Raw genomic sequence first — 14,738 nt, 5'->3', positions numbered from 1 at the left:
CATCTCAGGCTTTTCTGGGCTGCCAGAGGAGCCTTTCGGTGGCACTTAAGGAGGCTTTGGCAGTCCAGAGTGAAAGAAGCATTTTCCTTTCTCTGGGTGCTTGGAAAGGGAATAAACCTCTGCCAGCGCCCAGAGAAAAGAAACACTTCCTTCGCTCTGGAAAGCGACTGTCCTCCTCCTCTTCTTCCTCTTCCCACCCAAATTCCAAGCTTTTCTTTCCTAATGGGTTTGCACGCATTATTTGCTTTTACATTGATTCCTATGGGAAATATTGCTTCTACTTACAAACCTTTTTACTTAAGAACCTGGTCATGGAATGAATTAAGTTCTTAAGAAGAGGTACCACTGTATATATATTAATTCAGCTTTTTTTCCTTCTGTCCATGTGCAGAAAACAAGTTTCTGGCACTGCGCATGGGTAGAATTTTTTTTTTGGTGCTGCATGTGCGAGAGCATGAAGTGCGTGGCCAAGTAGCGTGGAGGAAGCGGACCGGCAGTGAGATAAGTTAGAATCCACCCCACTTAACAGTAATTAGTGCTTGTGCCCTGTATTGGAAGACTGCTATCATGTCTGAGATCACTCAAGTTTATGTTTATTTACAAAATGGTTCATATTTTGTAAATTCTGGCAAAGATCATAGATCTAAATTCTATGTCTTTATTTTGTCTCTTGGAAATATCTGCTTTGTTCATTGATGTATACTGAAAGGTTACCAAGTATTCTTTGCAATTCAATCTTAAATGTAAACATAAAAACTAAGATTATATTGTATTGTTTCCACGACTCCAGTGAATTTCAGCTGATAGAGGGTGCAAAACACAGTCAAGTCCAAAAGAAAAGTTAATGCTAATTTATGTATTGGGAATATCATTCTCAATTAATTCAAGGAAGAGCGGTGTTAGATTTGACATTGCCAAATTCCTTAGAAAGACAAAATCTGGATATTTATAGCCTGATTGAAGTAATAAACAAGTAGTTCACTTTATCCTTCTAAATGTCATAACACAGTAATTTTTATCATTTGTTTCTTCCTATAACTTATGTTATCTATTTCAAGACTTCCACAGAAAAACACACAACCTGTATCTCTGTATTTAGACAGAAATTGAGAGAAAGAATGTCTTGCTTAATAGAAAGGTAATAATATATTGAAAAGATAATATTTTCCAGCAACTCATACCATTTGGCTGCCATAGAGTAATGGCCATCCTTCTCTAGCACTGCTGCCCAGGAGATGTACAGATCTTTTAGAACTGGATCTTCAGGATGTAATCTAGCTTTGGCAATTACAGTGGCTTCTCTGAAACAGAAGAAGAGAGAAAAGGAGTTTGAAATAAATCACACTCTTTAGCCTACTGATCTCTCACATGAAAATCAAGCTGAATATATGAATTACTTCAAAAGAATTATATGTGGTAATTCAATCACAAAGGCTTATGCATATACATAAATATCTGCTTTATATGTGTGTGTATGTGTGTGTATGCAAATGTATATACAGTACATGCATATACAGAAATATCTGCTTGATGAATATATATAATACACACACACAGAGTATATTACAGAAGTGAGTACACCCCCTCACATTTTGTAAACATTTAAGTATATCTTTTATGTGACAACCACTGAAGAAATGACACTTGGCTACAATGTAAAGTAGTATACAGCTTGTATGACAGTGTAAACGTGCTGTATCCTCAAAATAACACAACACACAGCCATTAATGTCTGGCAACAAAAGTATAAATATATATGAATTGGCCTGAGCCATGCAAAATGGGAGAATCCTTATTCTTAGTTAGTAAAACTGAGGATTTGAGAAAATTAATGATTTTATTAAATGAGAAAAAAGGAACTGCATCAACTTTTTATAGAACACAACTGCAAATATTTCTCACATCCTTCACCTGGAATACAATCACATGTTATCAGCTGCCATTAAAATGATTTTACCAAAAGACAGTAAATATATATCTTTGAAGTATTCCCATATAAACACCCATATAATATAAAGAAGTATTAGGCTGTTAATAAAGACAACTAGATACACATATTTTAATGTTAAATAATAGACTGGAGGAACATTGTCTATGGGGTTACGATGGGTTGGACACGGCTTCGCAACTAACAACAACAAAACAGACTACCAAGATATTAATAACATTAAACATGAGCTTAAATTGATATAAAATAATCCCTTTATAATGCTAACTTGGCTGTTCTGGTTCTTGATTTACATGAAAAGCTAAAAAGCTTTTCTCCGAAAAGAAAGATTCTCAATTTTGTACCAAAACTAATTAAAACAATAGCACTTAATAACCTGAAAAAATTATGAGACTTCAGTAGTTCCACAGCTTCATATACTTTATGAAGAGAAAGGAGATAGGAGGCAGCCTTGACATAATGCTCTTGAAAACACAGCTGCTTCGCAAAGGCTTCTACTGTAGTGGCCCAGGCCTGGTAGCCAGCTGAAGGGAAGAGGGGAACAACAATAAATAAAGTAAGATGAGGTAAAATAAACACAAGATTTGTTATTTGTTGCATTTAGATTCTACTCTCTCTCTTTTTGTTCAAACACCCCTCCCCAAACCTATGAGTTATGTTTGACTGGGAGAGAATGACTAACACCCACTGAATTCTAGGGCTAACTCCACACTTGAACCTGAATTTCCCAAATCCAAGTCTGATACTTCTGACCATTTTCATTGCAGCTACATTGACCCTACAGTACAAAACCAATGTAAGATTTTAAAATTAAGAGAAGTACTTTAGAACAATGCACCATTTGTACAATACTGCCAAATATTAGGCGCAAAATAGCAGATTTTTTTTTCAGTGTCATGCATACCCATTGGTGAGATGGCCACTAGTTGATCTGTCAGTTCTCCTCTTTCTGCAGCTGATTGAAGAGCACCTCTAAGATCTCCTTTCCACAACATGAGTTGTTGAAATAGCTCAGGGTGTCCATTTCCTAAATGACTTTTTCCTGTGGGTGTAAGCATTATGTTCAATATGCTCTGAACAATGTGTAGAGCAGCAACATCAAAAAGCAACAAAAAAATCCATATACTGTACATCTCTACTTGGCCATTCATTCTGTTCTATTCTGTTTCATTCTGTTCTTTTACCATTAGCACACACACACACACACACACACCGCAAGGCTCTGTGCTTTCACCACTTTTCTCTCTATACAAATGACTGCACCTAAAATGATCCATCTGTTAAACTACTGAAGTTCGCAGATGACACAACAGCGATCGGTCTCATTTGAGACAATGATGAATCAGCCTACAGATGGGAGGTTGAACAACAGCCTCATGGTGCAACCAGAACAACCTAGAACTGAACACACTCAAAACCGTAGTAATGGCAGTAGACTTTAGTAATAGTATTACTAGCATGAGTGGAAATGCAGTCATCCACATAAAAAGTATAAACTATTTATGTAGTTTTTATTTGCTATACTGTTTTACATTTCTCCCCTAATTCAACTCTTTTCGCCATTTCAGTTCACTTTTCCTCATAAAATTAAATCAACCTTTTTTCTTCACTGAAACAACCCTATCAGTTGAACTATTTTGAGAGTTATTTTCTTTATATTTCATATTTCTAAACTGCTCATCTCCCTATTACTTGTATCTTGTCTTTATTATGTTGTATCCTAATTGAAAGTCTGATTATGTTTTCCTTGTTTATTGTTAGTATGTTTGTCCCAAGCCATTAACCAATCCACAGCAATTCAAGGCAAGAACAACTGAAACAAAAAGAAAACAATCCACAAACAATTATCTTATCTGGAAAGTTACCCTGGATTGTCCCAACAACCCATGGTTATGAGCCATAGTTTAACAATTCATTTTTACATGCAAATATTACATCCTATTTACTGTTCATCCTTACCCTAAAACCAAGTGATTAGTGATTCAAATACTAACCTTCTGCTTCCATCATCTTATATAGGGCAGGTCTATCTGTGAACAGACCCAAATGGATAGGATCTTCCGAAGAAGAGGTCACATCTTCATTCAACTCTACTAGAAAAGTAACAAAGTTTTATCACATTTATGAATTTTGTGATAAAAGAACAGTACCTCCTATCACTTAAATAATTATTAACGTATACTGGTACATATGTTATTTTTTTCTTACTGCAAGAATTAGCAGCATTGTATACCCTGTTCTGAACCTGCTGTTCCTGGCTGCTTCAGAGTTCCTCTCCCAGTCTTCTGTGTATGTACTGCCACTAAATCAAAATGTTTTCTATGTACAGGTGGTCATATGACTAGGGCAGGGGTTGGCAATCTGTGGCTCTGGAGCGGCATGTGGCTCTTTCATCCCTCTGCTGCGGTTTCTTGTCGTCAGTTGGCTCCACAACTGATAGGGTTTTTGGTTAGGACAGGTAGAAGAAAAAGGTTACTGCACTAGGAGGAAACTCTATGGTGGGGGAACCAGACTTCCAACCAGCTTCAGAATTGAACAGGGGGTTTCCAGTTAGGACCTTTGTGGCTCTTTTGAGTGTTTAAGGTTGCCGACTCCTGGACTAGGTTGTAATGATTTCAAAGCAGCTGTATCAAACTTCAAGAGTCAGCCTATGCTGACTATATGGTATGAACAGATCATCCTATATTGTTCTAAAAAGGAGGCATGCATACCCAGATAATTGAGACACTATATATGTTCTTCCAGTTGAAATGAAATCAAAGTGACATTTATTTATTAGATTTGTATGCCGCCCCTCTCTGTAGACTCGGGGCGGCTAACAACAATATTAAAAACAGCATATAACAATCATACATCATACTTGGGGAGAGGAAACCATGCTCAGTTTAGTTTCCCAGAGTAGACTTAAAAGAACAAGAGGTATCTAGGGATGTGGCATTAAAGCTTTCCCAATTAAGATTATGTTTTTTCCTCCTGAACTGCAGCCAAAAAGCAGTTTTGATAAGTTTCACTTAGTAAAAAGCACAGAGACTTTTTCACTCATCCTCCAAGACGCCCCCCCTTTTTTCTTTTTGTAAGTTCAAATCCTTGCTGGCAATCCAGCCACTGGGTCAAAACAGGTTTCCAGCCTCAGTTACATACTATGCCATTTATTTTTTGTGACATACATTTTTCTCATATTACTAACGTAAATAATATGGGACTATGGAACAGACATGGTGTTAATATATTCTGCTATACAGTGATCCCTCTATTATCGCGAGGGTTCCGTTCCAAGACCCCTCACGATAATCGATTTTTCGCAATGTAGGGTTGCGGAAGTAAAAACACCATCTGCGCATGCGCGCCCTTTTTTTTCTATGGCCGCGCATGCGTAGATGGTGGAGTTTGCGTTTCCCGCCGCCCATGCAAAGGGGAAACCCCGATTCGGCTCCTTGCTGCTGCTGCGCTACCGAGCAGATCAGCTGCTGGGTGGCCGAAGGAACCTTCCCTGGCTCTTCCCCCTCTTGCTGGCGGGCGGGCGAGCGGCGGGCATCAGCGAGGAGCCGGGGTTTCCCCTTTGCGTGGGCGGCCGGGAAGACCCAGGTTGGGGGTTCGGGGGGGTGCTGGGAAGCCCCCCAGGCTGGCTGCGACCTTTTAAAACAGCCGCGCCGCTTCCCAGCTGAGTCCTGAAGCCAAACGCGGAAGTTCGCCTTTGGCGTTAGGCTTCAGGAGTCAGCTGGGAAGCGGCGTGGCTGTTTTAAAAGGTCGCAGCCGGCCTGGGGGGCTTCCCAGCACCCCCCCGAACCCGGGTTGGGGGTTCGGGGGGGTGCTGGGAAGCCCCCCCAGACCTGTTTTAAAAGGTCGCAGCCGGCCTGGGGGGCTTCCCAGCACCCCACCGAACCCGGGTTGGGGGTTCGGGGGGGTGCTGGGAAGCCCCCCAGGCCGGCTGCGACCTTTTAAAACAGTCACGCCGCTTCCCAGCTGACTCCTGAAGCCGAACGCCAAAGGCGAACTTCCGCGTTTGGCTTCAGGACTCAGCTGGGAAGCGGCGCGGCTGTTTTAAAAGGTTGCAGCCGGCCTGGGGGGCTTCCCAGCACCGACCTTTTAAAACAGCCGTGCCGCTTCCTAGCTGAGTCCTGAAGCCAAACGCGGAAGTTCGCCTTTGGCGTTTGGCTTCAGGACTCAGCTGGGAAGCGGCGCGGCTGTTTTAAAAGGTCGCAGCCGGCCTGGGGGGCTTCCCAGCACCCCCCCGAACCCGGGTTGGGGGTTCGGGGGGTCCTGGGAAGCCCCCCAGGCTGGCTGCGGCCTTTTAAAACAGCCGCGCTGCTTCCCAGCTGACTCCCGAAGCCAAACGCGGAAGTGGGGGGTTTTTTTATTAATTTTTTTTTAAAATCGCGATATAGCGTTTCGCGAAGATCGAGATCGCGAAACTCGAGGGATCACTGTATATTGTTTGAAAAAGCCATAAAGTCAGACTAACGTACTACTTAAGATATGAAGTTATCTAAAAAGTTATCATTGTATGGCACATACTTCCTGTCTTACCTTTGGAATGTAAGAAATGTGCTAATCTCAGACAGTCCTGGTGAAGCTCCTCCTTTGATCTGTGGTCCATAGATGTGCTCAGAGGCAGGATCGACCGAGGCTTTTTTCTCTTCACAGAAATATCCACTCCTGAAAAGAGAGTTGCTACAAACTCATATCCTGACTACAACTGCTGATCCCTATGCCAAGACCTTAAAGGATTATATGTAAATAATTCTATATTTACAAATAATATGTACAAACCTGGCTTAACTGGATCCTTCCTTATGGGTAGAGTTTTAACCAAAACAGAAGGTTTCAGGTTATCTGGGCCATGGACAGATGGTGGACAAGTTGTTGAATCACTGTCAACTGAAATAACAAATTAAAGTTGTGCAATGCCACGGAGAAACTATAGGAGGATAAAACAGATATGTGGTGTATCTTTGTCTACCTAAATTAATTAGCTCTAGCTATAAATGTAATTGAAAACAAGGAAGCTGCATGAGAGCTAAGAAAAGGTTTTCCTCCCAGTGACTCAGCTAATCAAGCAATGTTTCAGAATTAAGAAAACATGTTAACGTGATGGGAAGTCACTTGCTTTACTTCATCTATGGCCCCATTACATAAACCGTGTTTACTTAAAACACAAACATTATTATTTGAAGGAAGAGAAGACCAAGAGATTCCACTGGTTGAATGTCAGGTATTAGCCTTTCTAGAAGTGAGCAATAACACAGTCATCTCTCATAATCATGTTAAATTTCTATAGCTTAAACACTATTCTCCAGCTTATTAAGACAATTGGTTAGCTATGGTTAGAGACGCAAACTGTTACGTACCTTCTGTGACAATTTTCTCAGCTGCCTCTTGCTCGTGCTGTTCCTTTTCTCCTTCTGGGTCAGAAACCCCATTTTCTTCCAAGGGAGATGCTTTCATATTTTCACCGACATTCACCCAGTCATTTATATTCTGTGCAGAAGGCATCTTCCCCAAAGGTTTCTTCTTTTTTTTCACTTTCTGTTTAACCTGAGTGCTTCTTTTTTTCTCTAACTCAACACTCTTCTTGCCTAACAAACAGAAATGCTTTTAAAGGCTTTAGAGATTACTCTTAATCTTTTTCTGCAAGGATGGGTCCCTGCAGTTTTCTAAGATTTTAAAACTGCCATTGCCCACTTGTTAGGACTGAGAAAAATTGACTGGCTCAATATCACCCAAGTGGCTTTATGCCTATACAGGGCTAGAACCCATGATCACTTGGTTTCTAGCGTGATACTTTAACCCGGGGTCCCCAAATATGGCAACTTTTAAGATTTGTGGACTTCAACTGCTATGCTGTCTGGAGAATTCTGGGAATTAAAGTCCACAAGTCTTATAGTTGCCACGTTTGAAGACCTCTGCTTTAACCATTGTAGCAAATTGGTTCCTTTGAAAGGATTACAAAACATGAAATGCATTACAAGAGATAGTACACTAATTTTCTGCTTTTAAAATTTTATCTCCAAAGTTTGGGGGAAGATAATATTTTGGAGGCCAGAAGGCACATTTAACTTGGGAAGGAGCAAGACAAAGGCAGCAGACAGGGCAATGATGCAATATGACAGTGTGCATCACACAGAAAGTAAATTAGATTTTCTGTTCCGTTACTTGAATCAGAGATTTCTTTAGTCTTTCTATTTGTCAAACCCTACTCTACTATCAACTATCCTGCTAATTTTCAGGAATCATGGTTAGAGGGTGCTTGAAGAGAAATGTATTTATTTATTTATTTAGCTCCCCCCCTCCCCGGACAAAAATAATGTAGATAAATTATGGTTCCCCAAAATGAAGGAAATGTCAGGGGAAAGAAAATGGTTGTACACATGCAGACACAGTGATTTCCTTTTAATTAAGGTTGACTCAGCCTTCCTTCCTTCCTTCTGAGGTCAGTAAAATAAGGAGCCAGATTGTTGGGGGAAACATGCTGACTCTCTAAACTGTTTATAGAGGGGGCTGTAAAGCACTGTGAAGTTGTATATATATTGCTAATCAAAAACACTGCAGTGGGAACATGCTCTCTGTTCCCCCTGCCTCTTTCCTTGATCTTAGTCCAACACTCAATCTATGAATATTACATTTTTAGGAAGCTTTGACTTAATAAAAGAACAAGCACCATTCTCTCTCCTCCCCCTTCGCTCTCCATCTCTTCTTTGTGCCACAAAGAGGGAATAAAGCTATTCTCCAAAGCACTTGAGGGCAAGGCAAGAAGCAATGGATATAAAACTAGTCAAGGAGAGAAGCAACTTAGAACTAAGGAGGAATTTCCTGACAATTACAACAATTAATCAGTTGAACAACTTGCCTGCAGAGGTTGTGAATGCTGCAACCCTGGAAGCTTTAAATTATTATTATTATTAATTGGATTTGTATGCCGCCCCTCTCTGTGGACTTAAAGAAGAAGTTGAACAATCATTTCTGGGAAATGTGATAGGGTTTCCTGGCTGAGCAGGTGGTTAGACTAGAAGCCCTCCATGGTTCCTTCCAACTATTCTATTCTATTCTATTCATCCCTATTCTAAATAAATCTTAGGAATTTTTTAAATTCTTGCTATGTCAAAGTACGAATTAATAATTTACTGACCTTGGGGAGGGCGAACATGCTCTTGCTTTAAAGCTACCCATTTATGAACAGAGAAGTCATCACCTCCTGTATAAATGGTCTCTGTTTCCACAGGTGACCACTGTGTGCAAAGCAGACGGCCTCGGTGTCCCCTGTAATTGTGCAAAGGCTCTTCTTTGAGAGCATCCCAAACCTGTGAACAAATGTCTCATCAGTCCCACATGGTTTTCCCATTAAAATATCTGGTTTCGAAAGATGTGATATTAAATTAAAATTAGATAATACTTACCTGTATTTTTCTGTATAATGTTTTGACTTAGCCTTTACATGCTTTTTACCTTACAGTGTTCCCTCGATTTTCGCGGGTTCAAACTTCGCGAAAAGTCTATACCACGGTTTTAAAAAAATATTAATTAAAAAATACTTCATGTTTTTTTTCCCCTATACCAAGGTTTTTCCCGCCCGATGACGTCATGTCATCACCAAACTTTCGTCTGCCTTTAATAAATATTTTTTTAATAAACTTTAATAAATAAATATGGTAATAATCTAAATGGTTGCTAAGGGAATGGGAAATAATAATTTAGGGGTTTAAAGTGTTAAGGGAAGGCTTGTGATACTGTTCATAGCCAAAAATGGTGTATTTACTTCCGCATCTCTACTTTGTGGAAATTCGACTTTCGCGGGCGGTCTTGGAACGCACCACCCACGAAAATCGAGGGAACACTGTATTATCAAAAAGCCAATGTGTCCACTACAGGTTCATTAAATCAGGTGAACCCCCAATTCTGTTCTATTTCAGGCCACAGAAATCAATTACATGAAAAAGCCCATATAAGGCTCTAATCTATATTATCTCTATAAACTTGCTTCTAACTTGTATTATGTTTTTAAAATGTGGCTCCTGGTTTTTATATTTGTACTATGGAGGCCAGAGAACACATTTAACCATTGGAAGGTGCAAGACAAGAGCAACGGACAGAATGGAATTCACTCATTCACTAAATCTTTCATAGTGATAAGCATACACAATGACAACAATAAAAAATAAATATCCTTCACACTCTGCTTTTCAGGTGGCAACAGCTTCTAAATATTTGAAAGAATTACCATTTATGCAATGAGTATTCTAAATTCCCAAGAAATACAAAATGCAGTTTGCGAATCTGCTTTTTCAAGTTTGGCTTTCTTTACTATTTTTTAAAAAAATCAAGGCATTCTTAATTTTTAAAAATTTGATTTGATTAGATTCTGCAGCTAATAAATCCTTGCATAAAGTTTCAGATTGTTCAACCCCAAAATATTTATTATATTAAAATAATTTAATAAATAGTACTGTAACTATATAATATTACTGCATAATAGTAACAACAATAATGGATAGTCCCATTGATCCTTGTGAGGTTGACACTGACCACTTTGGAGAACCCTGGATTAGATTAAAAAAACCTCATTAAAATAAATTCAAAAACATTACCTGGGCAGTGCCATCATAGCTAACAGATACCAGTCTTCCATCATGATGTGGACTCCAAGACAAACTAGTGATCTTGGCTGTGTGTCCAGCCAGAGTACGAAAAGGCTCTGTGATTATTACAGGCTTCTCTGAAGAACTCTCTTAAGGGAAAACATAATGTTTGAATGAGCTCTCAAATCTTACAACTTACTTTTTATACATTTTTTTAAAATGAATACACGGAGCCAAAGGGAAAAAACAAATGACAAATAATACAGAAAATTATAAAGAAAGAAAAATATGAAATAGAAGAAAATAATTAAGTATTATTGCTGCTTAATTATTATCTTCCTGAACAGCAATAGAAATAGCACTTAGATTTTTATGCTGTTTCATAGTGCCTTTACAGCCCCCTCTAAGATTGTTTTACAGATTTATTATTTATTTGTTTATTTATTCGATTTTTATGCCGCCCTTCTCCTTAGACTCCGGATGGCTTACAACATGTTAGCAATTTAACAGAGTCAGCATATTGCCTCCAACAATTTGGGTCCTCATTTTATCCACCTGAGAAGGTTGGAAGGCTGAGTCAACCTTGAGCCTGGTGAGATTTGAACTGCCGAACTGCAGCTAGCAGTCAGCTGAAGTAGCCTGCAGTGCTACAGTATAACCACTTTGCAATCTCGGAATATATTCTGACTCTTGTCATCAAGAGAACAAACTATCCATTGTGGACTGGCTATCTTACGGGAGGTGAAGCTTTAAACATATTTTACTTTAGACCTGAACAATTGCACATGTGGTCTTATTCAAATAATATAGAAGAAGATGAGAAACATCAGTTTAAATAGTGACTGGTAATAAGAATTGGAAATGTAGTCACCTATGACATTCTTGATATTATGTACATAAATAATAGCATTATTTGAGCCAGAAGCTATCAAATAACTTAGTTCTGGTTGTGTCCCATGGTCGTGATGCCAACGGATAACATTGATAAGTTTATGATGTTGCTGGATGGTACACAGCAGTTTCAAATGAGGAGCTTGAAGTATTTCAATTGATCTGCAAGATTAAAAAGGAAGTATCAGTTGAACTTCAGTCTCTGTTCTTCAAAAACAATTCATTCACATACATTACAATTCCACTCCGAATATCCTGCAAATTGGAATACTTCATTACAATAGTACAGCCATCTCTATTTGTATATATGCACATATTTTTTATGTGTTATATCTGCTTGCATGGTATGATAATTTTATGAATGTAGGAATGCCTTAAATCATTAATTTTGATGAATGCATGGTATGATAATTTTATGAATGTAGGAATGCCTTAAATCATTAATTTTGATGAATTCAAAGATTTGGCAAAATTTATTCCATGATATTAAAATGGAATGGTATTAGATAGACATAAAAAGGACATAAAAAGTCAGATAGATTATTAACCATGTCAACTATATATTAAAGCAATGATAAGTTAAGAGCATATAGTTAGGCACTCAAAACACATCATGACCTCACAATCAGTCAATATCTGGAGATGTCATTTTTTTCAGCTCATACTTTATTTGCTCATATCTATTGGGAAAATGTCTCTGTGTACTAAGTAATTACATATTTTTAAAATCACTGAAGAATTATGCTGATTCTGTTGCCCAGTAAAGGAGTTCAAAAGGTCATAAACGGTTATTTTATTTTATTTGTCATAAAATAAAATAAACGAGGAAGGCTAATCAATATACTTGACTCTCAACCATTATATCTGCTACTAAATGGCAAATTAGCATTGAAGTTAAAATTTCAACACATACCCATCTTCGTTGCCAATAGCCAAGAGAGTACCATCTGGTTTCCAGCTGATTTCTGTGTGGGCTGGTAATTTGTGCTACAAAAAAAATAAATAAATTTATAGAGCCTTAATAATACTGTCATCCATTCAATGTATAATGTAAAAATAGTCAGCTGAAGGTTTTCAGGGAGAATAGAGGAAATCAATTTTTACAATAACCCAACACAGCGTTTCTCAACTTTAAGACATGTGAACTTCAACTCCCAGAATTCCCCAACAACCCACATATTAAAATTGACAAAGTTGAGAAAAACTGATCTAGCAGCTGCCACCAGACAAAGGAAAAAAAACAGCTTTATATGTAGTGGTCAAGATATTAGACTAAAAACCTGGAGACCATACAATTTAAATGTTCCTTAGGCTAGCTAACTGGTTTGGTGACTTTGAGTCAGTCATTCTCTCTTAGCCCAACATACTTCATAGGACTGTTGTTTTGAGAGGTGGAAGCATTATGCACATTGCCTGAAGTTATACAAAGTAAAAGCATATAATTAAAAAATAACTAAATAAAAAAAAACCCCACCATATAATTTCTGTTTACCTAAATTTTGCAAAAAAATGTATTTTTTCAGTCCACAGGCAGACATATTTTTTTCTAAAATCTAAAATCAGTCAGAAAATTATAATTAAAAGCATCTGACTATGGAGTTTTAACCTTTATTTAGAGTACAGTGCTACCTCTACTGAAGAACTTAATTCGTTCCGTGACCAGGTTCTTAAGTAGAAACGTTCTTAAGTAGAAGCAATTTTTCCCATAGGAATCAATGTAAAAGCAAATAATGCGTGCAAACCTATTAGGAAAGAAATAAAAGCTCGGAATTTGGGTGGGAGGAGGAGGAGGAAGAAGAGGAGGAGGACAGTCGCTGCCAAAGGAAGAAAGTGAGGTGAGGGGAATCAAAAAAATCCAAAACTTTAAGACTTAAAAAAAAAGAGGGACTCTGAGCCAGCGTTCTTAAGTAGAGGTACCACTGTACAGTATATCTATCTATCTCTCATCACAACTTATTTATCTAGAATCTATCTATCTTTTATCAAACAATACAAATACATTAATTGTAAGAACAAGGGCAATCTAGCATATATACAGGAGATTTACAGTATAAGGCAACTGTGATGTTTTCCTGAAAATAGATACAATTATCACAAAAACCACCAGAAAAAATTCAGGAAAATTCAGGACTGACAGTGTGCTATCTATAGAAAAATGTGAGGATGAACGGAATCTCAGCAAGAGATCAGAAACTGCTTTCATATAGAAACATAGAAGACTGACGGCAGAAAAAGACCTCATGGTCCATCTAGTCTGCCCTTATACTATTTCCTGTATTTTATCTTACAATGGATATATGTTTATCCCAGGCATGTTTAAATTCAGTTACTGTGGATTTACCAACCATGTCTGTTAGAAGTTTGTTCCAAGGATCTACTACTCTTTCAGTAAAATAATATTTTCTTATGTTGCTTTTGATCTTTCCCCCAATTAACTTCAGATTGTTTCCCCTTGTTCTTGTGTTCACTTTCCTATATAGCTTTTTGGCTCCACCCCTTGCTCCCACTTCAATACTGGACAACTAAACAAGAGATATATGGTGTATGATACAATAAAAGAAGTGACTGAATGCAAATCTCTTGCTTTTCTCAAAGCTATTTGTTCCATTTAAACTTTCTTATACAATTAAGAGGTAGAAACATAATGGCATAATAGATGACAATTTTGCTACAACAGTGATTTAATATAATAAAAGTTCCACAATCAGTAGATCTAGTCAATCTACTTGGAAAGCTTTAAAAGTTATAACAGAAGAATGAAACTTTCAAATGTTTAAAAGTTTTAAATGTCTAACAGATTTCCAGTGAAGATGACAGAAAAAACAAAGTGGTGTCTTATGCTTTAAAGATTACTTGGGAAATTCAAGGTGGTATTTATTTATTAGACTTTTTATTCTGCTCCTTTTTTATAGGCTCTGAGTAGTATATGAAAGTCAGAACTGCTCATCACAATTGTTTTGCTTTTGCCTTCTAATGATTATTAGATCATAGCTGTACAGTAATAGCCTATGTCCACTGTTATCCTGATTATTTGCACTAATTCTTTCTCTCACTAACGCCTATGTTATTTCGCTTCAGTTCTACTTTAATCCCATCGTTTCCTTTCACCTGAATTTTTCAGACCACCGCCAACACTCCATTTTGAAAACACAGATTTTCCAGAATAAGTCTAACTGATTCGTTGAACTCAGTAAAAAATTAGGTATCGGTTCTCCTGAACCAATGTGAACTGCCTGAATACCAGTGTTTCTACCTGTTTTAAGATTTTATATTTTGTTACAGATGATGAATTGCCAACAGCCCAGTTCACACAAAACTAAGCATTC

At 37.9% G+C, this 14,738-nt stretch overlaps 1 protein-coding gene across 4 annotated transcripts in view; it reads right to left on the bottom strand.

Moving 5' to 3' along the window:
- GEMIN5 (gem nuclear organelle associated protein 5) overlaps positions 1-14,738 on the bottom strand; it is a 37,255-nt gene that overhangs the window by 11,503 nt on the left and 11,014 nt on the right. For 2 of the 4 annotated variants that reach the window (XM_070739008.1, XM_070739009.1), the window contains exons 12-22: positions 12,326-12,399; positions 11,393-11,574; positions 10,531-10,670; positions 9,075-9,246; positions 7,297-7,524; positions 6,719-6,826; positions 6,476-6,604; positions 3,943-4,041; positions 2,853-2,990; positions 2,325-2,472; positions 1,182-1,301 (exon numbers count right to left, since the gene is read on the bottom strand). In XM_070739008.1, the coding sequence (XP_070595109.1) occupies positions 1,182-1,301; positions 2,325-2,472; positions 2,853-2,990; positions 3,943-4,041; positions 6,476-6,604; positions 6,719-6,826; positions 7,297-7,524; positions 9,075-9,246; positions 10,531-10,670; positions 11,393-11,574; positions 12,326-12,399 (1,538 nt within the window). The remainder of the gene's footprint in view (positions 1-1,181; positions 1,302-2,324; positions 2,473-2,852; positions 2,991-3,942; positions 4,042-6,475; positions 6,605-6,718; positions 6,827-7,296; positions 7,525-9,074; positions 9,247-10,530; positions 10,671-11,392; positions 11,575-12,325; positions 12,400-14,738) is intronic. The other 2 variants (XM_070739010.1, XM_070739011.1) reach the window with 1 other exon arrangement.

This window comes from Erythrolamprus reginae, chromosome 2 (assembly GCF_031021105.1).
Source record: "Erythrolamprus reginae isolate rEryReg1 chromosome 2, rEryReg1.hap1, whole genome shotgun sequence".
Lineage (NCBI taxonomy): Eukaryota > Metazoa > Chordata > Lepidosauria > Squamata > Dipsadidae > Erythrolamprus > Erythrolamprus reginae.
This window is presented reverse-complemented; position numbering and strand designations above follow the sequence as displayed.